Source organism: Apaloderma vittatum, unplaced genomic scaffold (genome assembly GCF_000703405.1).
Source record: "Apaloderma vittatum isolate BGI_N311 unplaced genomic scaffold, ASM70340v1 scaffold19402, whole genome shotgun sequence".
NCBI classification, from domain to species: domain Eukaryota; kingdom Metazoa; phylum Chordata; class Aves; order Trogoniformes; family Trogonidae; genus Apaloderma; species Apaloderma vittatum.
Window position 1 is genome coordinate 24,763 of NW_009704395.1, and position 27,873 is coordinate 52,635.

Below are 27,873 nucleotides of genomic sequence, written 5' to 3' on the forward strand. Positions count from 1 at the left end.
CCACAGTATGACATGAGCTACACAGATGCTGCCACGTGGCGCAGGGAGCTGTGCAGCATCTCGCTACCAAGAAATGTGTGATCCAAGACTGCACTGAGAAGTGTAACAGACGCCATGGCTGCAACCACTGCCAGCACCTTCTTAACACCCTCACTGCTATGCAGACTCCAAACCAAAGGATCTCGTTTGGGTAACAGTTCCGTCCACCGTGGAAGTATTTCCTATCAAACACTCATCTGGCCATGCTGAAATCTCTTTTCTGAAGCTTCCAGACCTTTCAGCATCCTCTAAAGGGAATTGGGCCTCCGCAGGCTGGGTAAGTGACAGATGGAACCAGTAGCTTGCCACTGAGCCACCAGCAGAGAAATGGTGGTTCTTGAAGTCAGTGTCAGTTCTTGTAAGGGGAATGCTCTCAAGGCTGAAAGGTGACAGAGATATCACAACAGAGGAACCACATCCCTTGATGCTGGCAAAGAACTGGAGGAAGGGGCCCTCCGTTGACTCTCTACTTTGGTCTCAACAGTGTGAGCTGGAGCTGTGGCTCAGTAACCCACGCTACATGGTCCGTGATGCTTGCAGCATCTTGGCACCCTTGCAGGGCAAAAGCTGGAGTTAGGGCAGGACAGGCCTAGTCTTTCAGAAGTGGTCACGGGGATAAAAGATCATGACTTTTCACTGGCCCAGAAGAAGAATTTAACAGAGCAGAGCTTTCTGTGTCCACAACTGGGCCGAGCATATTCACAAGAGGACTGTGATGAGTCTGTAGCTCTCTGCTCCTTTGGACCCCAGGTCCGGGAGAGAATTTCTTCCGTACATGCTCTCACCAAGGCAACAGAAATATTTGATGCAGTCTGAGTACACATGGGGTAGATACCTGGAATGCAGCTTTGGAAGAGGCATTGCTATGGTAGATAAAAGCTGGCTGGAGGGGAAAGTAATAGCGGTGGGAATAGATGGAAAGAGAAAGTAATGAACTGAAACAGCTTTAGATGTACTCCACCCTATGCAGCCATTAGCAAGGGAGAGCACAATGTCAGCACTTTATTTACGGAAACTGTGAACAAAAAATATCCCTGCTTGTGATATAAGGAGCATGTACATCTAAGAGTGTATCTGGCCATAATCACACCAAAATAGAACAAAAGCATATGCTGGTATACTATATTTTGTTACTTGTTACTTCTGCTAAGAAGTTCTGCATATATTTCAAAACAGGGCTTAATAAAGTAAAAACAAATCATTTGTTTTAACTGATTAAAACCTTTCCGTAACCTTGATGGAAATATTTCAGGGATTTTATATTGCTACGTAAAACAAGACGTGCATTTTTAAATGACCTGAACTAAAGAATTCTTTTAAAGTTCTGCTCTCCATCTACTTTTTGTTTGTTTGTCAATGGCAATGCTAAAAGGTGTTCTAATAGCCTAGAGAAAGAGATCTAATGTTACAGCTATGCACTGCATCACATAATTGGGCTACCTTATTCCTTAGTTTATTAATTTAAACAGAATAACCCAAACAGAAAAAAATAAGCCTCTAAACTAACACATTTGACAGAAATGAATAAATTTGAAGATAGCTTTATGTTGGAGGCAAAGCTTCCAGGAGCTGCTGCCTTTGTCAATACACATTCGGTATGGACATTCTATGAGGTCCGTAATGACAGTTTATCTTCAGGGAAAGCTGTACCTTGCCGAACGTCAGTCAGTGGAAGCAGCTGTGTTCATTTAGTGGGAGAGGCCTCAAAAGCTGCCTCACACTAGGGCTCTGCAGAACAGAGCTCTTTTCCCAGTAAAGGGAAAGATACTCCTCTGGAGCATCTAGGTGGAAAGGCTGCTGGGCTAATAGAGAAATCCATATACAAGTGGATCGTAGCCCTTCACCACAAAATTAATGAATAAGATGAAGAAAAAGCAGTAATGCTGTGAATTAATGATACTGAGTGAATAAGATTTTAATGACCCAATCTTGATACAGTTTAATTCCAAAAATGGTAAATTGAGAAATACATTAGAAGTACTAAAATAAACTGAACTGTGTAATGACCACTGCTTCCCAATAAATAGCAATGGCTGATAACTGTAAATATGACATAACATTAAAATAATAACCTTTATTGTGTGAAAGCTATAAGGGTATTTTTGACAGTTGTAATCACCAATACTCATAAAGAAATACCCTTTCCACAGTAAATAGCTCTTGGCGGGAGCCATTTATTTAAAGCTACTAGGAATATAAAAACTGAATTTATCTGAAAGAATTGATTCTGCAGGATTAGTATTGTAGCAGTTAGGTTCAAAATATGTGTCTCTGCACTTACTGTAGAAGAAACAAGCAGAGTGGTACTTGGCGTTTTGAGCATAAGCATTAAATCCACACAAACAATTTATTAGTTCCAATAAAATCAAAGGGTAAAGAATTACTCAAAATGAAGTTCTCTCTTTTGTAAGCGTAATTTGCACTTCAGCATAATTTCAAATGTTGTCCTATTTTCCTTAGACAAAGAAAACAAGAACCAGTCATCATTTGTACTTTTTGGATTATAAATCTTCTCCCAAAATTGCTGTAGCTTTTTAATTTCCATTTCAATCCATTACCATTAAGGGATTAAAAACGCTGATGGCTTAAAGTTTCTTTAAACTGCTTTCAAATTCTCAGTCACTGGGACATGAAATGATTTTCTAAAATGCAGATTTAAAGAGGAAAGACACTTAAAAAAGGCAACAAGACCCACAGAAAACCTGCTGCATATACTGAGGAGACCATAAAATAAAGATGCTATTTTGTGCCCAATTCACAGCCTCTCCAAAAGCCAAGGAACAGAAGCACAGGGAATCTTACCAAGCTGTAAAGTAGTAGGTACCTCTCGAGTTATCAAGGTATCTAAGCATGTGCCTAACTCTAAAGTACATAAAACTTAAACTCAGTGCACTGAAAATTCCTAAACACGTTGCTGACAATGGTCCATGGGATGGTGGTAAACGTCAACTATCATTAACATTTTTTGTGATCAAGAATCATTGTCAGCTGACACAAATACCAGATTTTTCTCCTTATACCAGTGGAATCATAAAAACTTGTATTAGCTGAGTCTGTAGCTAAAACACATCAAGCTCACGGACTTTTTCTTAAAAATAGCTCTATCTTCTCTGTACATGAGAACTAACCCAATCCCAAACTACCCTCACCGATTCACCTCATACCTCTGGCAAAATTATCACAGAATAACAGAATCATAGAATGTCTTAGGTTGGAAGGAACCTTAGAGGTCATCTAATCCAATCTCCCTGCCATGGGCAGGGATACCCTTAACTCCACCAGGTTGCTCAAGGCCTCATCCAACCCGGCCTTGAACATCTCCAGGGAGGGGGCATCTAAAATTCCCGAACAAACTTTTTTTTTTTCCTGAACATACTCTTTTGTATGTTTTCAGAAATACATAATAACATGTATGTTTTCAAAAAGACAAAGCTGAGACAAAGAAACGTGCAAGTCTGCTAACTTTTGCAAGGTACTTCTGGAAGGTTGGACACTACGTGATACTGCAATATTTGTTTGAACTCATATTCAGAAGCCTAGGAAGGCATGCTAGCAGCTCTCACACAAAAGCTGGATCAGATTGGAAGTCTGTTTATTTTTTGGCTAAATGGGGGGAAACGGAGGGAAGGAAGTCTTTGTGAGACTTAGCTTTCTAATTTGCTTAAAATATTATCAAACAAATGCTGTATTTTCACCACTATTTTACACATTATTCTACAGAACTCCAGAGATCACAGACAATTAACTCAAAAAATGAAAGTCCGTCTCACATGGGGAATGAGGAGAGGGCATGCTTGCTACAGAATATCTGGGTAGATATCTTTGAACTTTGCTGATTCTTCAACCAGACCAGTGCTGAGCCTTTGCAAACTTTTTGCTATCGCCCTCCGGTCGTTAACATCTTTTAAAGGATCATGATGACTAAGTGAGACCAAATGCCAGCTTATGCCAAGCCTGCTGGTGCTGGCTGCAGTTCTCACGCCCCTTGAGCTGTGCAAAGGGATGAGAGGCAGGGCAAAGTAAGGCTACCCATTATCGTGAGGCTGGAAAACACAATTGTGCATAGATAATATTTCACCTGATTTTTTGTTGCCCTTTATAGGACACAATCACCAAAAACTCAACTGTAAAACAACATATGCCATCTTACCTTCCAGATGTTCTGTTGTAACCAGTCCTAATGCTACCATGAAGGCAATTTTCTAAGGAAAAAATAAACAGGGGTTAGATTTTCTACTACCACAATTATCACAGAAGTAAATAAATAAATAAATGTAGCTTTCACAGAATAAACCTGGCAAAGGTCTTTTAGAAATGTATCTTATTTGAATGCATAGTAATATGAAGAACTTCAACTGAAGATTTGCTTCAGATATGACCAGTCTGTCATGTCCTGCTTGTATGACTACAGGAACTTTAGCAGTTCAGACACTTACGAAGCCAGGGCTATATGACTACTGGTTTTATACAGTGCATGATCAAAATTGAGTCAGTTCAATCAGTTAAATTTCATATTGTCAGCTGCTTTGTTACTCCACTCTTAACAGAAGTAATTGTGTAATCTGGCACTGCTTTTATTGGATGTAAGCAAGCTATAAGAAGTAAAACAAGACACGAAACATTTCCGCTGAACTTTACAACACCAAACAAGACATGTAAATCATACGGAAGGTCTCAACCCCCCAAAAAAAACTTTCAGAAATTTCTCTTTCCATGTTACAGAAAGAATATCATGTGCATGAATTTTGCACTGATCCAATAAGTTCCCTCAATGAGGAGTGAACAACCATCTCCCCCTGACACTGGTGAACTCATTTTGCAGTAAGGACTCTGATCTAAAATACTACTTAGAACTCTTGTACACTATATAGGCAAAATGCAGATCTTCATACTAACAAATCTTCAAAACATGACAATGCAGTAATAGGGCAAGTACTAGAGTAGATTCTAAATTTTCCGTCAGTGACTTTTCATGGGGATTTTTTTCCTTGCAGAAAACAAGTTTTGCTGAAGCTTTTATTCTATCTTTTTGATAGAAAACTGAAATTCTGCTGTGTTGTTCCAAGCTCAAACCGAACTGAACTCCTGGATTTTGAGTTACACCTGTGGGGCCTTGGGGATTTCTTCCTCCTTCTGCCGTGCTTAACAATCTTGTTGGATTATGTCACCCAAGTGGCATTTTCACAAGGTGCAGCTCCACAGGAGAGTCAATCTAACCATACAAAAGTCAAGCTATTAAGACGTGCAAGCGAGCAAAGTCCACAATCCAACTCTGACAAAGCATCCAAAGACCATAGCAAGATGCAATTATTATACTCACCCAAACTAAAATATAGTGTTTAAGTGGTAGAAGGTCAAAACAGTATGTTTCAATCAAAAAAGTGTCAGAAGAACACATTTCAACTCTTCCAAGTCAAAGTTAGTTTGACCTTCTTGTTTTGTGACATGCCTTTTTCATTGTGAAGATTTGTGACAAAATTTTCATGTCAGTTCAGGATAAAAATCAACTGGTAAGTCTCCAGAACTACCATTTCCTTTGCAATTCTGACATTCACACAGTGAAACTGGGAAAGCAAGAACATTCTCATTTTGCAGATGAAAAGTTCTAGCTATCGGGTGGGTTCTTCAAAACCTCAGGGTCAGGACTGGAAACCTATATCCCTCTTACATATGTCAAGCAGGTTAACTAACAACACAATAAGACAGGAATAACTTGTTTCCCTGGTCTCCTGGTATGTAATTTTCTCTATACATTAAACAACGGTGATGTCATATCCCATCAGTGGCAATTCAGGTCTATTCATGCTATATTTCTGCCTTCCATAACTGTGGTAATGACAAGCACATGTATTCATTTGCATGTCAGACCTTGATTTCAATAACATTCACTCCTTACATTTCTAAAACACCAGCTAGACGCAGTGGGGGCTCCACACCTGTCGGGAGAGATGAATATTTGATTCGAGATCCCCTGGGCAGATCTGAGAAGAAAATTACTCAACTGAGTAGAACTACAAGCCTTACCCCACCAAAAAGTAACTTTGTGGCAGGATACATCTCAGCACTCTGAGCAGAAGTAATAACAACGTTTAGGTGTAGAATCATAAAGTCAGAACGGTTAGGGTGCAATTTTATTTTCCCAATGGAGTGCAGAATGCCTGTATTACCTGATGATTAAACTGTAGGGGGAGCATGTATTTTCTGACATATAAAGTTATTTGAGTACTTGGAATGCTGGCTAAACAGTTTCCTCTCTTCACGCTAAAATTATTTGGATACCTAATTAAATGCAATGACAGCATACTTGCTTAACGTACAAGGAGCCTTTATAAATGGACTTGATAATTATCTCACTATTAAAACCAGAAAAGGTTAGCTTTTATAGATATTTGAAAGATGGTTTCTTTAAAAAAAAAGTCCCAGTAGAAGCTGTATTCTTTTTAAGAAGCATATTATATTAACAGCATATTTGGTTTTATGGGTGTTGTTATTTCACACTCACATAGCTTGTTGGATCTAACTCAAAATGCTGCTGTGACGCTTTTCTTTTCCATATCAGAGAGTCCACTGTTTCTCTACTGTGCAAGAACCCACAAAACTGAAGCTTCAGTGCCTCCAGATTTTCAATCCAGGCCTAACACTGGCATTTAATTCACAATTGCAATATGTCTCTCTTGTCCTTCTTAGGTGAGATTAAAAAAACACTGTTATCTAAATAAACAGCATTCATGGAAGAAATTTTTTTGAGTAAAAAACTGCTAGAAACTCTGGGAAAATGTTACCAGAAAGATAACATTCTATGAATATAAAACTTTTAAAAAGCAAAAGGTTTTGAGCAGAATTCTCTTTCTTTTCTGTGCTGAACTCAGGTCATTTTAAGAAAAAAAAAAACACACAAACAACCCAAATAAAAAAAAATAAACAACAGACAACCAAAACCAACCCTCAACCCCCTAGGCACTTGCTGCCCAGAGAAGCAGCTCCCTTGTGTAATCCCTTCATCTCCCACTCTTCCAGACCCTCCTCAGCCCCAGGAGGACTGACCCCTCATGGTTCATACCCCCCAGGAGAGAGCTCTGACCTCTGGACCTGGGACATCCTGGGTAGCCGAGAGCCTCCCCTCTGCTCCTGGGAAAGCCACTCCACAGCCAGGTGTCCAAGCATCCTGGCTGCAAGACAGCGGAGGCAAGGTCTAATGGTGACAGAGTTGAGAAAGGAGAAATCTTCAGCTTGGGCAAGAGGCACACATATTGCAGAGGGCTGTGCCCAGGATCAGCTTCATGGCTTCCGAGTGGAATGATCAACCCAGGAACAAAACACAGAATCACAGAATTGTTGAGGCTGGAAAAGACCTCTGAGATCACAAAGTCCAGCCTGTGACCCAACAGCACCACATGGGCCAGACCATGGCACTAAGTGCCACATCCAGCCTCTCCTTAAACACCTCCAGGGACGGTGACTCCACCACTGCCCTGGGCAGTGCATCCCAATGTCTGATCATCCACTCTGTGAGGAAGAGCTTCCTGAGAGCCAATTCGAACCTCCCCTGATGCCGTTTCAGGCCGTGCCCTCTCGATACAGGAACTATCCTCAATCTCTACTGTTCGATCAAGTACAACCGCATATGGGATTCCTGGCTACTGAGCAGGTCGTGTGCTCTGTCTGGTGGATTCTGGTTTATTTATTTTATTTCTTTCTGGTTTCTTTCTTTTAAATTTTCAGTTTAATTTGTAAATCCTAGTCTGTCATTTATGTAGAGCCATACTGTAGTTCCTGTCTCAGTTTTATGCTTTGAAGATACATAAAGGTGTGGAGAGAAGTGTCTCCAGGGCTTATTTTCTTCTTAAAAATATCACGGGATCTTTGTTACTCTTTGTCTTAAATTTAATCATCTGTTTAAAAGCCACTGAGTGCATTTAAAAATGCGCAGTATGTCTTTTCATGAAGCAAACCAAAGATTTTTACAAAACCATTTCATTTTGTAATTACATGTTCTATTTATGTCATTACATGTATTTACGCTAATTATGCTGTTAGTTCTAATTACACTAATTGCATAAATACATGATAATCAACTAAAGTTTGCTTTCAAAGAACAAAAGAAATTAACTCTAGACCTACATATTTACGGTCGTGATACAAATCTACGAAAAGAAAAGAACCATTGCACTTAAGGGCATAGCTTCAGCATCCTACCCAGGAAATTGTGTTTGCCGGGACCTCCAGTATCCAAAGTAGGAACAATATTCTTGGTTACAAAAAAAGGAAGTCAGGATTGTCTAGTTAGCAGTTTAATGCAATGATCATTAAACGTATGAACACTATACTAAGAAGTGTGCCCAGTCCTATGGTGTCTTCCTTTATCTCTCTGGAGGATTCTTTCTCAATATTCTTTCCAGGGGGATGAGTTACAGCCAAAGAAAAATGGATGGTTTTTTTAGCATTTTGTTTTTAAGCAGGATCTACGAGCCTTTTTGCTCATAAGGTACTACACAATAAATAAACTTCCAGAAATACCTCTCTAAACTAAACAGTCCCACCATTCAGTGGCAATGAAGACTCACACGAGGGTGAGACTTTTAAACTTGGGAGGTTTCCTAAATGTAACTCTGCAAAGCTTCTCCATAAAGCTGTGATAGTCTAGACTAAAAGCCACTATTTATCCTTAACACTGTTTTAACTATACAAACCTCTTAAAATGGTAAAATAAATGACGACTCACATGCCTCAAGTAACATTATAAATTTATATTGTAATAATCCTCTTAAACCTACAGCTCCAAGGATGCTCTCTTGCTACACATTTGTTAGACTAGTAAGGTTAAGATTTCATGAGCCGTGCATTTTCACAACAGAAGTACATTCAGTTTGTATAACTTCTCAAATATCCTCAAAAGTACACGCAATCTAATGTGAATGCGTCTAGTCAAAACCCAAAATGCCTGTTAAAGAGATACCCCATTTCTACAAGGACTTCCGATTTATATTTTTAGTTTGCGTTGCAAATAATAGTTCATGAAAGAGATTTAATCTTATAACGTGCTTTCTACTCTCCAACTCAGTTTGAAGGATTTTAATTTATTTCAGACTAGAAAGATTCTGTGTACCTGTGGGAAGACATGTACACAGCAAATGCAAGAAACTATTGTTAAATACAATCTAAGAATTGCAAGTTGCATTACAAAGAAGAGGTAAAAGCTCACCTTACAAAAGAAATGTTAATTCAACTTCATACATAGCCTGTAAACTTGGTTATATATTTGATATACCACTTTCACAAGAAATCTAGCTATACATATATACATATACATTTCATGAGCACAAATGCAGTAATTACGTATGCACACAGAAGAATGTTCAGAATCGACCTCCGTAACTTAACCATACCATAGCTCACTTATGGGGAAAAAAAAATAAAAAAAATCACCTCTGGATTCTCCTCCTTTTTCTTTTTGGTAGCAGGGGGTCCCTGAGCTGACTCTTCAGGAGGTTTCTTTGTCTCCACTTTACTTTCTGTCTGGGTTTGAACTTGAGGCTGAATAATGATAACCTAAAAGACAATGTACAAATAGAATAAGAGAATTCACTATACAAAGCTGGATTTTCTTGCCTGAAACCTTTGATTATTCTTTGAAGGGTTACTTGATATCCCTTACAGACAACAAACGCAAGTCACAAGCAAAAAAATCTTAAAAAATTGATACCTAAGTTAGGCTTACAGTTAAGTTTCTAAAAATTAGGATTTTTTTGTGGATTACAAACCTCCTGCAGCCTAAGGGAGTCACTTGATCAGTGCCTCTGAAAATTAGGACACTTTCTATTTAGAGGACTTCTGAAGCTGACACAGCAGCCTAGCTTTAGCACTTGCGTTATCAGTGATTTCAAGATCTTTCCTTTTATTTTATTTTGCATACAGGTAGAAGAGAGGGAAGTACTACACATTCAAAACTACAGTTTGATCTCAGTCATACCAGTGTTATTTCAGAGTAAGTACATGCAGATGGGAAGGAAGATCCTCCTCAACACTACTCATGTAACAGAGATCAGAGTTCAGTCCTCAGCATTTATGTGTTATCAGCAGTAGATGTCCAATTTTGCATAAACAAAATAAACAACATGTGTTTTAAATTAAAATTCATTCTGGTTTAGAACCTATAGGAATTACTACACAGACCTCTTATACATGCATGCATGCTAGTATACGGTGCTTGTATTTGAATTACTGCATGAAGACTTATTTACATGATGCAGATAGCATTTTCTCAGAACCTATTAAATTAAAAGGAATGAAGGACAATTTCTGACCACAGAACTATATATGTGACTTTAAGCCACAACCAAAGCTTCATGAAGAACTACAGAAGATCTTCCCAAGCTCACCTTCTTGATGAAGGATTTGAATATTGGGCCTTTTCCAACTCCTTTATTGCTAACTTTTAACCAACATTATTTAATTGTTAGTTACTTTAATTCACAGGGCACGTTATTCTCAGCTAGCACAGGGTGGCCTAACCTGTTTGTAGTGGTTTGACCCTGGCTGGCAGCCAGGTGCCCACCACAGCAGCTCTATCACTTCCCTTTCTCAAGCAGATAGGGGAAGAAAATGTAGAGAAGGTCCCATGGTTTGAGATAAGAACTTTTAATTGTAGATACTTTATCGCAACTCGGCCACTCTGGAAGATTCAAGAGCATAAAAAGGGATGGTTTTCTTAACCAGCAGCCAGTTTAAGAACGAGAAAACAGATTATGTTAGAGAAGTGGGGAAGAGGTGCCTGCTTTTATTTACCTCAAAAGCCATTCCACATCCAATAATCTTTTTCAGCACTGTATGAGAACCTTTGCTGCCAATAAGACCCCGAGTAGCAGGATTCCAGTAGCAAATTACAGTGAATGTCTGCTGAGTACATTGCTAGCCTGCCCTGAATCTGTTTCTGGTATAAGAGTGGTGAATTTCTTGCATTTCAAAGCTGAAAAGCAGCATAAAGAGGAAATAAGTAATTCATAACTTGAATTTTTCCTAGTGATTCATCCGCTGATCAGTTTTGAAACCCTGAGCTCTCACTTCATTTGGTGTTCCCCTGAAAGTGTAGAAGGGAATGCCTGACTATTTGATATATACTCGACACAACTAGTATCACTGTATAGTTGAAGAGGGAGTCCATAGGACATTTGAACCTGGACAGAATTCAAGTACATTATTAGTGAGGATTGGTTTAAAGAAATGGAAGATCATATGGTCCATTTATGTCAGGCTACATAATGATGCGTTTTGTCCCCACTTACAAACATGCTTGTACACAGATAAATGTCTGCTAGCACCCATGTGTCCCCTTTAGAATTGCCCCATTGCTTTCTGGCAATTTTCTTCAAAAGGAACCATTGACACCACCCTGAACAGGGCTGTGCACTATCAGGAGAATATTCTGCTTACATCTGCAATGTAATTCCTGTGTTTGATAACTAAAAAAAAAAGGAAGAAAAATCCCATGAAAATCAGAACCTACCTTGCTGTCGGCACTAATGAGGAGTGGTTGGACTTTGATGCTATCGTTGACCACAGAGACAGTCGCGCTGGTGCTGATAGGAGTTGCATTGTTGGGGGAGGTGGAAATGATGGCGTACGCCACACCTGCACTGCTCAGAGGTGATGAAATAGCTGTAGGCTCGGTGACACTTTGTGACTGGCTGTTAGGCGTCTGTACATGGCTGACGGTGTTATTGGCGGTCGGGAGGGCAGGGCTGGGGTTTTTGATGCTGACTACGGTTGCCTTCTGGAAGGTAGGAGGCTGCTTGGAAGGTTGGTCTCTGCACGGGGAGATAGGGAGGCTGTCTGGAATCAGAGTCTTTGGCCTAACCTACAAACAGAGAGTTAGACATTATTAGGCACAGCCTCACACTGTAATGAATCGACACTGCATACACGCACTCTCCCAGTAGAATCTCTAATTGCACTAACCGTGGAACAGGAGCATCTAGAAAAACATAATGTAGCAACCCGAAATAGCTAGCCATTCATTTACTTGTAGATAGATTCCCAGCCCTTCTCAGCTGGGTCATTTTGGAGTCCTTAACTCATTGCAATGCTGAACAAGAAGAGAGGAAAAAGTCAATTCCTCACTTTTATTAACACACGTCCATACAAATGCTACTCCAGTCACATTCAGTTCTCAGTAGGGATGTTTAAGCCAAAGCCTTCGCAAAGAATGGAAATCCCAGATACAATAATTTCCTGTTCTGAAGGGCACAACACTCTTGTTATGAATTACGGAGTAGGAATCAATTCATTAAGGGAGTTGTGGGAAAGCATTTACAGGTACAGTACGTGTATGCATTTATACTGGTGGATCAGTGAAGATCCTCACCTTTTTAAGAAGTGGCATGTCTAACGGAGAGGAGACCAATCTCCCAATCACTCAGCTCAACAGAAAAAAAAAAAAAACAGAAAAAAGAAGAAGAAGAAAAGAAATCCACAATCATTGAACTTCATATTTTGTTGCTGTAATTAAAGAGGTAGTTTGCAGCTGCGAGTGGATGTAGAAAGAACTTCCAAGGATGGAGGGAGAAACTGTTTGCCAAGATTTACGAAGGCTGCAGCTTTACCCAGAGCCATGAATGATAGCTGTGAACAATTGTTTTCAGCTAATGTGATGTGTTTCCAGTGCGGTAATTAACGTCACCCTGTCAATATGGCTGTGCCTTAACAACATGTTAAGTACAGTTCCAGGACTGAAAATAAATAATTTAAAACTGCTTCACATGAAGTTAACTTCACTCCCAGCTTATTCGTTAACACGGCCAGATAAAACAGCCGGTTCCCTCTGTGCTTATTTAGTCCTGTCACTTCTCGCACCTTCCATACTGTGAAACAAAATGACAAGTTGTAACAGACAGACATGGGAAACAGCTGCCTGTGTCACTGCACTGTAGTCTACAGGAGCCCTTCCAACCATGCCGACTTTAATCTTGAGCCTAAGTAAGCAATTTAATGAAAACATGGGGATTTACTGATGTGCAGAAAATCATCTCTCAAGGCTGGCCTCCTCCTCTTCCGCGCCGAAGAGGCGCCATACCCGTTTGTCCCTGCAGCGAACACGAAGTGCAGCAACACATGCATTGAGAGTTCTTCATGTTTTGATATCTCAGCCCTCAGTTGCCAATAGGATCCTACCACGAGTAGTACAAGTACGTATTAAAGGCACAGTCCTGCTCAGGAGCGTCTAGATGGTCAGTAACCATGGTAGATGGAAAGGGAAAAAAAAAGAAGAGCAAGGAGGAGAGGTTGCCCAACGTCTTGCAGTAGACTTGTGACAAAGCCAGGGAGTCACAGTGTTCGGCTCACAGCTTTGGGGTAGCACTGGAAGGCCTCACAGACCCACTGTGAAATGATGCAAAACTATGCTAAACTATGACTGACCCTATTCAAGATATGAAGGCAGTAACTGAAGGGTTTTTTGCTCTTTTTCCTCTATCCAATCACTTTATGTAATGATTCCTTAGGGATTTTTTTAGTTAAGATACTGTTAATACACCCTGGCAAAGTTAGTTATTTAAGGGAGGAGTCTATGGTTAGCTTCATATCCATAATTAGTTAATGGTCTTATCTTCAAAAGTAGTGCCAAGAGCACTGGTTTAAACCCATCTTGGTGCAGGCACTCTGCAAAACCAAGGTGCCTAACATAAACAAGAGCTCAGTGCAGCAGGACACGTACTTAAAGCAGCTTGTTTATATCAGTGTCAGTTATACAAGCAGACCTTGTAATATCTATTTTTGTATTTTCATACTAATATCCTTTCCTTTCTATGTTATATAATTATATAAGTTTCTCATAAGTAAGTCTTTAAAAAACTGCTCATATGCTCAGAGACATGTTCATAGAAATAGTATCATTATCCAGAAAAGGAAATCTGAGATGCCTGGCAAAATAGAGTTAAAATTTATTAACACGAATAAAACAATCAAAATTTAATATTTAGCTGTTTGGCTAACATCTCAATTTTACCATCTCTCCTTAAAACAAAATAATTTCCTTGTAAATTAATATAACATCTCTTACCAGCAGAATTATTGTAAACACACAGATAAGCTCATATATACAGAGAAAGAAAGAGAGAGAATCACAAGTAGTTCAGATCAAAGATTCAATAGGACAGTCATTGAGATCTTCAGAAAAAATCAAGTCTGACAAAAAATCAGCTCAGGAATTTTTCTAGCTAAAAGCTGACATGTAGTCTATCTGTCACTCCTAATTGTACTTTTATATTTAATCAAAAGCCTAATTAAAGCTAAATGTCTGTATATATTCCAGCTATATAATTATCTTTCCTACACTATTATGTATATACATTGGCTGCCAGATATTGTATCTCAATGAATCTCATACGCATTGTTAATACACATTCTGCAAGTTGTGAATGAATGCATATTATTTTGCTATAAAATAAGCTCTTCCTGCACAGACAAATAAACAGACTAAATTTTTCAGAGTAACATATTCTCTATAAAGCACTGCATACTGAAATATCTGATATGACTTACCAAACTGGTACAGCAAAACAACATATGCCGGGCGTTTTCTGCCACCGTGTGATACAAAGGAGGTATAGCTGTCTGCATAGTCCAAGCCTCTGAAAGTTCCCTGGCAAGCTCAGCTAACATAGTGAAAACATATTTATTTGCTGTTACAGAATGATAAAAAGGGCTGACTACAGAAAAAGTTTCAGGTGCACCTGACTTAAAGCTAAAATAAGTTGAAGTTAAAATAATGTTTATTTCTACAGCCCACAGGCATGAATCCAAATCAGAAAAAAAGCATAGAAGCTTGTTGTGCTCCAACATCTACAAATCTTCCCCTTTGATTATAAACACAAAGTGCACGCACTTAATAAACAGTTAAATGAAAGACCTTTAGCACAGTTTCATGTTAAAAAACTGTTATGGTAATCTGTAAGAATACCCGGTGTCAGCTGGAAAGAAAAAAGAAGAAGGAAAGGGCTGGCGTAAATTCCTCTTCCTCACGGCAAAACCGTAGCTTAAATTTGGTAGATGAAAGGAGGACAGTGGCACTAGCAGAAGTTGGAAGCTGATAGTCACTGGAGAAGAACTGGAGCAAAACTAGGGCAGGGCAGGGACTGCATTTCACATGCAAGGTATCATAAAGATGTTTTCTACCGAAAGTAGCAGAGGTTGGATGTCACCGGTCCTCATTACAAGAGCTACAGGTTCAGCACAGTTCAGGAAAAGATCAGCACAGGAGAAGAAAAGAGAAAGAGTAACAGACAGCTTGTATGTTACCAAGTGAAAACTGCAAGTGTTGGTGAGTGCTGCAAGTAACAATTCTCCTGTACCTCAAGCCTCCTCTCCTCAAATATCTTTCATTTAACTTCTGACAGCTGTCAAAACAGAATGTGATACTACTGGGGCTCTAAATCTAGGAGCTTCTTGAATACCATGATTTCACAAACCTGTGTTCTTGAGTCTCCTCAATACCCACAATCACAGAAACATTTTAGACAGCAATATTCAGACACACCTGGTACTTTTCAAGAAGATATTCCTAGGCCTGAGAACTCACTAGGTGGGGCCTGTTTTCCAGACACAGCAATAACAGGGAGCCCAGTCTTGTGAGTTGTGCAGCATGCTCTTTTGTTCAGCAACCTCTATTTTCATATATTTTAAAGAGTTTCAGATCAGCAGGGAATTGGCTCCTGTGACTAATACCACTTCTCATATATCCCATATCATTAAGCTCCATCCAGATGTCCCTATGTGAAGCCCAAAGGCTTCCATTACATTGAAACGTCATTCCAGCTCTCAAGAGCACAAATTGTTGAATACCACAGAGGCAAACAAACTGATGAGTGGTGGAGGTGGGAGAGCCTGATGTGTGTCACCATTGACAAAGGCAACTGTGATCATGGGCAATCTATTTCCTGAGCTACATCCCATCAGGTGAGCCGCTCGCATCCTGTAGTAAAGAAAAAGAAGGTGAAAAAGGAAAAACTCTCACAAGAATTTATGCCCTCAAGATCCAACCCAAGCAAGTATGGGGGAAAAGGAGGAGAAAGGAAGGAAATCACACAATTCCTTCCATCTCTGTGGGCAATCCTATGTAGTCCTAAAGGACAGGATTTAATTAGAACAGTTATCTCTGTGCAGATCTGCAGGTGCTATGAGAGTTGTTAAGGGCAATTCTGGTAAATGTGTTCTCCTTATGGCCTAGCAGAGAAGAGAAGTTAACAAGAACACTTAAATTACAAAACTAAAAGGGATCATCATGATCGTCCAGCTCACAGACTGGCCATAGAATTTCTCCTAGAAACTGACGACTGATTTGAAAAAAAAAAAAACAAAAACCACACCACTGAACACTTCTAAACGATTAATTCATCATGAGCCCCAATAAACTGTTACAGTATTTTATTACGTTCATGACTGGTATTTTATTGCAAGGTTGAATTTGCCTAACTTCAGCTTCCCGTCCCTGGATCTTGTTATAGCTTTGTCAGCAACACCGAGGAGCCCTCCCCCTCCCCAATATCAGATATCAGCTGGATCGTGCTCAGCATCAATCAGCCCTTCATACTGGCAGGGCCGATCTGTATGAGAGTAAATTTTTCAGCTCAACGCAATATCACATCGCCTTTGAGAGAAAGACCATTATTCACACTTTATTTTCACTTCACCCTTGTACTCAGAGCTTAAAAACAAAAACTCAAAATGGATTTGGCACAATTCATATGTCACAGAGGCAAAGTGCTGGGAGCAGCAGACAGAGCTTTCATTCTTGAAAAGCTTTAGAGGATCACACAGAAAACATTAGCAATGGCTGATAAAATGAGTGCAATATGGGGTAATTATATCCTTCACCAGAATGAACAGATGCACACTGACTTCAGTAAAGCTGTGTCTATTCATGCCAGCTGAAGACTGACTCTCTCCCGTTTCTTTTTTTAATCAGTAAAAATTATATCCAAAAAAAAAAAAAAGGTTTTGCATAACTTTATAGCAATGACACACTCTAAAATACAGGTTGTCCAACTGACCTGAATAGAAGGGGTTTCAGCTTAGTTATTTTTGGTTCCTTCCCTGATAAACTCCTATTATCTTCAGCCTGGCCTGAGACCACAGTCAAAATAAACACAGCTTATTTTCTTGCCACAGGGGCAAGATTTAAAACCACATATGACTACAGATCCACATACAGTTTTCTTCCTTCCCCTTGATGGGGCAACACAAAAAGGAAGTTACTCTTCAGGGTGTATCATGAGGAAACCCCAAACAAGGTGACGAGGTGCAGTGAATCCTCTGTTCACACGCAACATAAGCCTCTCCTTAGCATCTACCTGAAATATTAGCCTGGGAAGTCACAGAAGAGTGATATGAAATGCAGACCAAAACCCAAGCAACTTCTCCAGCTCACATTTCTAATCCTGCTGCTCTGGACAGTGAGGACCAGAGAAGAAATCTTAATTTGATTAAAACCAACAGCAAATTTGAAAAGACTTTAGCAACACCGGAACTGCAACTAGCCCCTTGAAACAAGCATCATTCTCTCATTTTATATGCCATGCAACTCAAGAATTGCTCTGTGGTATTTTCACACATATTCAAATTATGTACACTATATCAGACATTTTCCACTGGACTGTGCTTTGGTATTTCAATTTGTTAGTCATGGATAGACAATGTTAGTGTAAAGGTGACACACAGATAATATAACCCCTGTGCAATTTTTAAGACGACAAAGCTCTTTCATTTAGTTTTTCTTCTCCTTCAGCTTTGCTTAATACTATAGAAATGGAAGTTTTGCTGAGAGGAATGCCAGTGTGGGAATCTGCCAGCTCTGCTTCTTGTGCATGTTGGCACAAGGCAATCAGGTGGGAGTTCTTTATTAAAAATGTTATCAGTGTTTTGAACACAAAACTATTTTCACAGGAAGTCTACTGTTTTTTGCTAATGAAACGTATATTTTCTCCTCAGCTATGCTGCCTGTATTTTCTGGTATGGCATCGCTGCTATTGAGTTGATGATTCATTAAGTGGCTCTTTTCCATTTGCAAAGGGGAAAACTACCATTAAACCAGCAAATTAAAATCAATATTATTCCAAAAAATAATAAGTAGAGGTTGAAGCTGACAAGGTTTCTGCTTTTTTTTCCCTCTGCACAATGATTCTGTCCCTGAATATACAGTTATCTATATGCCTCTGAGGAAAGAGTTTAATCCTTATTGTTTAGGATTACAATAGAAATATAAAAGGTAGTCTGTGATTATACACACCAGTCAATAACTTACTTCCATTTCTACTCTTTTCAGTATTACAAGTCATCTGGCTTCTCTAACAGATACTCATCTTTGATTAAGTTACTTCAATTTAAATATAGAGTGTCCATGAAACCTTTAGGCACAAACAAGTGAACACCTGTCTGCCTTCTTCTTATCTGTACACTTTTATAGGCGAGCTCTGGACTAAGCCACACAGCTGGGCGTTCACTGGACTCAAACTCTGGTGTCATTTTAAAGATGATGAATGTCGCTGCTTTGTACTGTCCATCATTTTAAGAACGTTTCCTGCTTCTAGACAACAATAATGGCACATTATGATTTGACCAGCCTCGAGACAATTTACCAACCAAAGTCAAAAAATGTGAAAGACAGCCTGAGCAAGATGGAAGCACACAAGAAGCTCAGAGACCAGGAGATAGAAAGGAAGGTTGTGGGTACAGGAAGCAGTGCAGTGAATTCCTCCAAGCCTCTGCTGAGGTGCTGCTGAGAAAGAAAATATTCCCATACACCTGCCATTCAGCCAGAGACTTCCCAAAAGCTTGTTCAACTGTCACAGAGGCTCTGAGACACAGCACAGTTCAGATCCAGGTCAGACATGGACATGAAGCCACATGATTCACGTGGATGCAAATGGCATCAGTGGAGAAAGTGGACATTTCTTCTCATTTTCCTGATACTCTGCAAAGCAGCATTTGACATCAAGAAACATAAGAGTTTTCACATGGGAAAAAGGTATAATGTCAGGTGTTCAATGGCTTGAATCTTTCCAGGAGGTTGTACAGATACTTTAGGCTCCTATGTGCAGACTATCATAGAGGTCCTTTTCAAAATCTTCACATCAATGAACAGATCTGAATGTCCTAAGCATCAGTCACAGCCAGTTCTGCTGCTCCTTCCCCACCGCCCTGGATCTCATCATCCTTCTCTCATTAAGAACACACAACTGACACTCAAAGGCAGAGATAATAGAAGGTGGTACTTTGGAAAATTTGCATCTGGATGTAGCCTCTCTGGATACACCATATGCCTTCGTATTTATCCATACTGCGGAAGACCGGATTTCTCATCACTGTCAGTCTCTGGTATCCACAACTAACAGTTCCTATCCTACCACCTTAGTTACACTTTCATCTGTCTTGGCTGTGCCACTGCAGTGTAAAACACACACCACAAAGAACCCCTGATGCTCCAACAAGCCCATGCCTCTCTCAGCAACACAGCTACCTATCAAATCTCTACACTAGCATATAACTGAGATTCTCACAGATTTTCCAATAAAGTATGATGTTTTCATCCCGATCTTCAAAGGTCTCCCTGTAAAAACTTAGTCAGAAAGGCCCAGGTGGCCACGTGACTAGTGCAAGGAGTCTCTACAGCAATGCGGATGCATCTCAATCTTCTCTATGAATTAAGGGCACAAACCTCACCACTATCTACAACAAACATTTTGTAAGTTATACTCCTCTGTCAAAAATACATAGTGGCATGCAATTAATAGTAGCATGCCCATTAAAAATAGCAAACTGATAAAAAGGAACTCTAACCAGAACTCTCAACTGCATGCACTTCTTCCCAAAGGGAAAGGATGACAGAAGAAATAGCTTACAACAGATGTTAATCTTTGTGCTTAACACATTACAGGAAGGTGCTTCAAATACAGTGACAAGCACAGTATAAAAGCTTATATAGAATAAAACACATTAACAACTACCTTTATTAAGGACTACATTTTCAGCCAGGGCTCTGCAAACCTTTCTTTCGAGAAAGCAATTTTGCTTCTGTTTTCTGCACGCATACAGTCAATGAATATTAAATACTGTTGCAAAACCCTTAGCTTGGCTATATACCACGCTGATTAAGTTACCTTGAATTAGATTATTTCTCTTCTTCTCAGCTAGCATTCCAACACACGCCCCTGGAAGTACTGAGGGTTATATACCAGAAAGGAGCATGACACCCCTTAGGGGATTATAGTCCTTTTCTCCTCTGATATTGTAATAACAACTTTGCCCTATTCAATTATTCCTTAGTCAAACAAGCAATAAGTGCTCCTGTCTCTCGATTGTGCAATTCTGTGTAACTCTGTACACAAACACGTATATGTGCTAGCTCCTCTTCCAGTTTCACAAACGTCTTGACTTGCATTTAATTTTCCACTTTCTAATGGTTATGCACCGTCTTAACATATTACACTTAAAAATACTGATTTGATTTTTTTTGACTTCAGATGCAAACAGCACACGGTTTTGCCAGAGACCAATCTGTTAACACATTTCTTCTCCAGTACACAGTCACATCACACAACTTGAGTTCTGTCTACAGGAGTTATTTTCCTTTCAAGAAATCCTCCGGAAGCCCCAGTCACTGGGGAAGCCAGGAGAAGGGGTTAGTTTTGGCACACACGTGAGGAGAAGCAACAATCAGTGGAACTGCGCTCCTGAGAACTATGACGAGAAATTTAAAATATGAGAACAAGCATTAAGTTATGGGAACATGTAGAGATCACAGTCTCTGGCTGGGCCTACATGGTACCCAATGATGAACAATCGCGCATCTCAGAGAAACAGTCCCTGTTCCAAAGCAGCCTGCAGCCCAGTCACTGAATTCAGACCACACTAAATTATGCATATTAAAATCACTACAGAAGATAAAAAATAAGCAGCACTTGACAGCAGAACTGCCTGAAGTCGACTGAAAAACACACACATTTTACATTGTACATACTTGTTTCTTTTTACTACTAACCTGTGTGATAGCTCCACTGCAGGCATCTGCCACTCGGCTCTCTGCTCTACTCTAATCAGCAGTGTCAAGAGCAAAGCCATCCCAAGCCCTGCCTTCAACCAGGACTGGAAAAATAGGTCAGGGAAATAGCACTGTAATCTGATTTAACCACTATTGAAATCACCACAGTCTCTCCATTAATTTGAACGAGAAATGGATTTGGCCCAAATTAGTGACAACAAAACGGGAAGTTTATTTAAATATCTTCACTGTTCCATTTAAAATCTTCCATCTGAAGAAGGTAAGATTTCCCACTTGCCTTCAGGTGGCTTAAGTCTTTGTTTAAACTAAGTCAAATTAGACAGCTGGAAATTGGAGCCCCAACTTGACATAAGGTCACCCCCTCCTTACAGCTGATGGGTGCTAGAAAGCAGAGGAACAACCCAAGAGTAAGAGAATGCATCACCCATGTGTCTGACTAGAGGATTTGCTTCTCACAGTGCAGTGGAGAGTCTGCAGTTATAGAACATCTCATCCAGCTGAAACCACAAAAGCCAAAGTGACAAGAGAAAGACTATCTGGAATTAGCTTCCCAAACATCACAGCTCATAGCAGAATTTTATTTATTTGGTGAAAGCAAAATTAACTCCATATTCTATAAAAAAAATTAAAATTTTTTTTTAAAAAAAAAAGAAAAAAGTTCTGCCAGAGAGGCTTGTTTTGGCAAATAATAAATGCCTAAAGAAATATTGTTTGTCTTGTGCAATGAACTTCTAATTAATGTTTGTTTGCTCACCATTTAATAGCAGTTCTGCACTAAGTGATGGGATTTGTGAATGTGAAGACTTCGAAACTTCATTCCCCATATGGAAGAGCTCCCAGGGGGTCATATCATAAACCCATTCAAATAAACAAAACAAATGAACAAAACAAATGACAAGCATCCGTACAAATGTGGAATAGGAGAAATCTGTATGTATTATTTTACATAAGTATTGTTAAGTGCCTTAGTTTACTTGTGTGGTATTTTCCTGCTTGAATGCATAGAGATAAATCAAAAAGGCTGTCTAGATGAGAACAAAAGCATCAAAAATATAAAACTCCTTCATGTGATGAAGGGCCCTTCTCTGTTTCTTTCCAGCCAGTCTGGCAATGTTTATGCCCCTCCTGACTACATCTAAACCTAAAGGGAGTCTGAAATCCCAAAGAAATTATAAGACTGGCCAAAAGGAGAAAAGCCAGGTAGCAATGAGTGTGTTGTCAAGAATGCTGACACTGAGCTGAATCAATCCCACGGTGGCAAACCTTGCAAAACAGGCTTCATCTATAGCTAACACATATGAGTATGGACATTGTAGTGCTTTAATTCTTTGTCTGAATAACTATGGACTTCTTGGTAGAGGAGTGATGCACACTGTTTTGTTTTGAAAGATCTGCCGCTTTGATTTGCTACTACATGGTGGCTCAAAGTAAAGGTTTTAGCAGATGAGAAACTCAATTGGCCCCTGCTTGTTAGTGTGCTTGGGAGATGGTGCAAAGCCGTCTCTCAGAAAGTCAGTCCTAGAATGGACTGATTGTGCCCTGAACTCAGAGCAAGGTACAGGAGCCGTGCCTGTCGCCCATGGGGGACAAAAGGAAGTTAGTAGCCTGCCTACTCTGTAACCAGGTTTTATACATAATGGCTGAGAGGACATAGATTTAATTCAGTTCATTTTCAAGCTTCTACTAGAGGATAATATAAGCCCCTTCATTTCCAAAGTATTTTTTAACTTGGTGCTTGTTTTCTGAGAGATATGAGGGACATTTACCATAATACCTTTGTGGTATTACATGGCCTTGCTTCCTGGCATTTTTATATTTCCATCTGAAGTTTCCAGTTCTCTTGGACCACGGATTCCTATTGGCCCTCAAAATTTGCCAGCAATGGCTGTGCACTCACTTACAGTTATTAAAAAAGGAGAGCTTTCATAGTGATACAGTGCTGCAGATCACTTACAGCGGCCTCCCAGATCACCTGTCTCCAGCTGTATCTGAGGAATGGCAGCTTTACATCACTCTGATGCATGGCTACATTAAATACATTTGGAAGCAGCGAGGCTTTCCACTTGCAGGTGAAAACATGATCTCTCTGAAGATCTCAAGCAGAATGCTTTGATGGGTGCAGGGAGTCCCCCACTAGAAAACAATACGGAAATGTTAAATTCCTCCATAAGCTTTGAGTGGGAGAGAAACGTATAGACCATGACGAACTGCAAAGGAGGAGACAGCCTGTAAATGGGACAGGCTTTTGCTGAATAAGGAGGTACCGGCCTGTGAAAAAGCCAGAAAAAACTCAGAACATAAGATGTACCTCTGATAGTGTGGTCTTACATACAACTGCCTACTTAATTTTTAGTTTTGACAGAAATGAGACTGGTATGTGATTATTTCCCATGCTATCTATATGAAATAGAAAATTTAGTGAACTATAGCTTAGGGCTGCTGAGGAAGAGTTTCCATTTCGTTACTATTAGGTATGATTGCATAAACAGGTCTGAAATTGAAGGCTGTGCTAGGAAAGGAGTGAAACAAAGTGAAATACAGACAAAAAATATCGCCATGAGTTAAACAGCAAGACAGAAAGAATATGTGTTCTCTTCAAAAAGCTGAAATTAGTTTCTTCCACTTTTTTCCAATTCTTCAGAAATGAATCTAACAGGGAGTGAATTTTTTTCTGCTTAACAAAAAGTATAGAACATCGATGCTTCTCTAAAGTGTAGCATTTGCAATGCCATCATCATTGCTGAAACATAACCTTAATGATAATTTAAACCTCTGTTACAGGTCTTTCTGCTGCTCTTGAACCTCATCTATTTTCAGGAGCAATCTGCTCATCTTTGACACCCCAAAATGGCAGAAATCAATGTGTCATTACGCTGTAAGAACAACTGAAAAGCCAAGTCTTAAACTTGATAAGAAAACTATAACCTTCCTTTATGTTCACAACTTTGCCTTCCACAAAATGTAATTTAAAGAGAGAATATAAGAACTTTATCTCGGAAATACTCCTTCCTCCAGGCAGACTTACTCACAGATCTTCTACTAGATTCTGCCACTAAGAAAATACTAGGAAAAAATAACAGAACAATAGGAAGACCCAGCGTTGACTTCAGTGCTAGAAAATTGTTCACACACAAGAAAAAGACGTTTAATAGTCACACAGAGAGAAATATAATTACACTTGATAATTATTAATCTAAAAAGCAAAGCACAGAACTGCAGTAAAACACTCGCTGAAAATTACATCCAAAATTTTTGAGAAAGAGGGTTGAAATGGACAATAAAATGTGTGGTTAGACAAATATCTGATGGATCTTCAGAAAAGAAAACACAGTTTGAAACAACTTGCAAAATCTGTGAGTGTAACTCTCCTTTCATTCCTACCCAGCCAATCTTGCCTCAGTCTGGCACCTGGGTTAGTTGTGCCAAAACTTTACACCAGGACACACAGGGATAAGGCAAGTAAATTTGTAAAAGAATGTTTGAGGCTAGAACTTCAACAGAAAGGCTAATACTTCCACCACTTTTGTTAATTACAGAATTGCAGATTTTCACTTCTGTGATTTGTGATTCATCTCACAAAGTACAAATTATTTACACTTCACAGTATGTACTTTGTTCTTCCACAAAGAACCTACAAGTTTTTTTTATCACTTTTCATTGTCCTAACAGTATGGCCACAGAAGAAAACGGATTTATCTGGGTTTTTTTCACTAATTGGAGAAAACCCCAATTCTGCTGTTCTACTCACTGAGGGAGAGTCTTTATTCAGCAAATGAGTGTGCTGACCTAAAAACACACAGCAATAGAGTAGAATACATAGAAAATGACACAAAATCCCCTTTGGAACTTTATTTTGTACCTGAGGTAGCACTGCTGGTCCTTGTCCTGCCAACCTCTGCAAGGAGCTGACCTGAGGAACCTTAATGGGCACTGCAGTGATAGTTCCCAAACTCTGTTGGAAGAAAAAACAGTTGAACACAGGTTAAAGCACTTACATAACTTCCCCAGATAGAATCTGTCCAAACCAGCAGTTCCTCTTCCAGCTCTTTGTTTGTCTCTTCCCGACTCATGACAGAGAGGTATAATAGACCGGAGAGTCAAAGCTCTCTCCTATCCAAAGAGTCAGAGACTCTTCCTTCTCTTTAACCAGCTCTACAAAGTATTGTTAACTAAAGCCTATTGTCTCCTTAGAGCATTTTATAATTCTGAGTGCGCAGGATACAACTTATTGTTGTGAAGTTTTTTTGATACACAAAGAAAATATAAGTGTGGTGCCACGGCTGAAGGCTGTCTAGGCACTAGCTTGTTTTAAAAAGAGAGCTGAAGAAAGGTGAAACTGCAAAATGTGCATTGGTAAGATGATGCATTTCATGATAGCCAGGGTCACAAGATGAGTTCACTGTGTCTTAGTACATAGTAAATAATGAATTATTAAAACTGAAAGCTACCTATAAATCTACTACAGCACACTAACATAACATTCAGGTACGATTACATCCATTCGGACCAACACAGGAGCTATTACTATTGACGTTTATTTTCTCTACTCACCCTTCTCTCAGTTGTATACCAATTTTATTCAAAGCTCATTTAAAATATTTGAGGTAGCTCCTTCTATATGTAAATATATTGCTGTATTTTACATAAAGCTTACTTTGTAGATGAAGAAAAGATGTAACTGAGTAGTATCTTTAACCCTTATGAATACAGTTAGATACCTAGAGTAAGAAAGATATGGATTTGTAATACAGAGGCAAGAACATACAAGTCTCTAGCCCCCAAAATCTCTGTGTCTCTTTAGTCTCAATCTTTTTCAGACTTTTCCTCCATCTATACTGATAGAGATATCTATAAATGTATATATACAAGTTCTGTTATAGATGGTCTGAATGGCACCTCTTTTTCAAGCCTCACCCACAGTGGATCCTAAAATACCGGATCTGAGATATTCTAAATAACATCCTTTATTTTCTCCATAAAAAAGTAAAGACAGCTTTAAATTTAAGATTGGGCCATAGGTCTAAAGAACATTGCTAACTTTTCCCCTTCAGCCTCTTTCATTCCTTCACTCCTGAGTACAGTTCATATTTTGGTTAATTGGCCAATATCCTTAAAATAAGGCTTTATAACTTCTATCTAATGTTTTTTAATCGCTGTTGGGATGACATGGCAATATAAGCAAGCAGATGACTGTCAGCATAACAGCAAGAGACACTTAGTCACTGATTACAAAAACTTATCAGGCTGCTAGAAATGGATAATAAGGAAAGAAAAACATATTCAACTGAATTTCTCTAAATTTAACTTCCTTCAAAGAAAAAATATGTTAATATTACCCCAATCTGGTAATGAAATTTGTCAATAAAAAGGAAACTATCAGGTAATCAGCTCAAGGAAAGTAAAACTGTGTCAGGTCCTTGCCAATTTGTTCTCCTCAAACCTCAGTAACTGAGTGGTAAAACTATTTCATTCTAACCACAGTGTTTGATAAGAATACCACGTATTTTCACACAGAATATTTTTAATATACTTGTCCCACAGAGCTTTTATTTTTAGACTCTGCTACTCCTCTTGGAGACATTTGGGGGTGTGATGTTATATATTCAACAAAGATTAAAATTTGCATAAGATTTGCCTGAGTTAAACAACAAGGAGGGATGTACAGCTATAAACATGTACTCGTGAATTATCAGTACCCTGGATTATCCATGGAAAAAACACTTCCCATTAAAATTCTGTCTTGAGTCAAGGGCAGAGTTGTGGAGGGTGAAGGATTTCTACCCCTGGATGCCAGAATAAGGAATTTATACCCTCCTGCAGAACTCAAGGTATTGGTAGCAGAGTGAGGAAGAGTAGGGGGTATTTCCACCACAGTTATGGCTATAAAATGACACATGGGAAGGATACTTATAAACTATCTGAATGAATGACTCCTTTGCCCTGCCTACCATATCACAGTCTCACATACTGAGGACAACATGATGAATTTCTGCAGTCTGGAGAGAAGGAGAACTTGAGCTGCCACATGTTGCTGTTGCCACTTATTAGACAAAATAAAACTTCCTGCTTTATATTAGTATGAACTAAAATTAATTCAGGCAAGTCATTTTGCTTTTTAAGGTGAATACCAAAATGAGTTTTCCAACCCACATTAGAGGAACTCAAAGTTTATCACAAGTACGATCTATATTTTCTTTCCATACCAACACTGTTTATAAATAGAATGAGATTTTTTTCGCAATATAGTGAAGTCTGAGCTTTCCCTGGAAACACCAGGAGCACCACATATCCTGGGCAGCACATATATCCCCTCTAGAAAGCTAAACCAAGAAGTTCTTCCTTCTGGAAGGATGTGCTTAAAGAAAGTGTGGCTGCATCTGTCATCAGTTCTATACATATGCTACCTCTGACCTTGAAAACACACATTCTGATATTCCTATTCCTACAGATACATGTGGATTTGCAAGGATTTTCAAACTGGCCAACAGAATGCCACATATTAAAATAAGTACCAACACTGACTGAAATTGGGAATTGACTATAAAGATACGAATCAAATTAATAGGACGCACAAAATCTCCATGCCTAAGCAACAAATATATTTTCTGATACTACTTCAAATATCAATCACAAGGAAAAATAACAAACCATTTCTGCCTAGAATAGAATGCCTCTGACCTGTAAGGAAGGTGCTCATCTCAGCCTCCAGGTGCATAGCTGGGCCAATTCTAGTTTATGTTTCGAAACACTGAACATTTGAGCCAAAAGGAACGGGAAAGGAAGAA

The 27,873-nt window shown here is 39.2% G+C and overlaps 1 protein-coding gene across 1 annotated transcript in view; it reads right to left on the minus strand.

Moving 5' to 3' along the window:
• PHF21B (PHD finger protein 21B) overlaps positions 1–25,040 on the minus strand; it is a gene marked incomplete at its 5' end in the record, with an annotated part of 39,592 nt that extends 14,552 nt beyond the window's left edge. Inside the window, 4 exons of the mRNA XM_009865037.1 lie at positions 4,190–4,241; positions 9,466–9,588; positions 11,543–11,893; positions 24,948–25,040. Coding sequence (XP_009863339.1) covers positions 4,190–4,241; positions 9,466–9,588; positions 11,543–11,893; positions 24,948–25,040 — 619 coding nt within the window. The remainder of the gene's footprint in view (positions 1–4,189; positions 4,242–9,465; positions 9,589–11,542; positions 11,894–24,947) is intronic.
• Between the last annotated feature and the right edge of the window lie 2,833 nt (positions 25,041–27,873).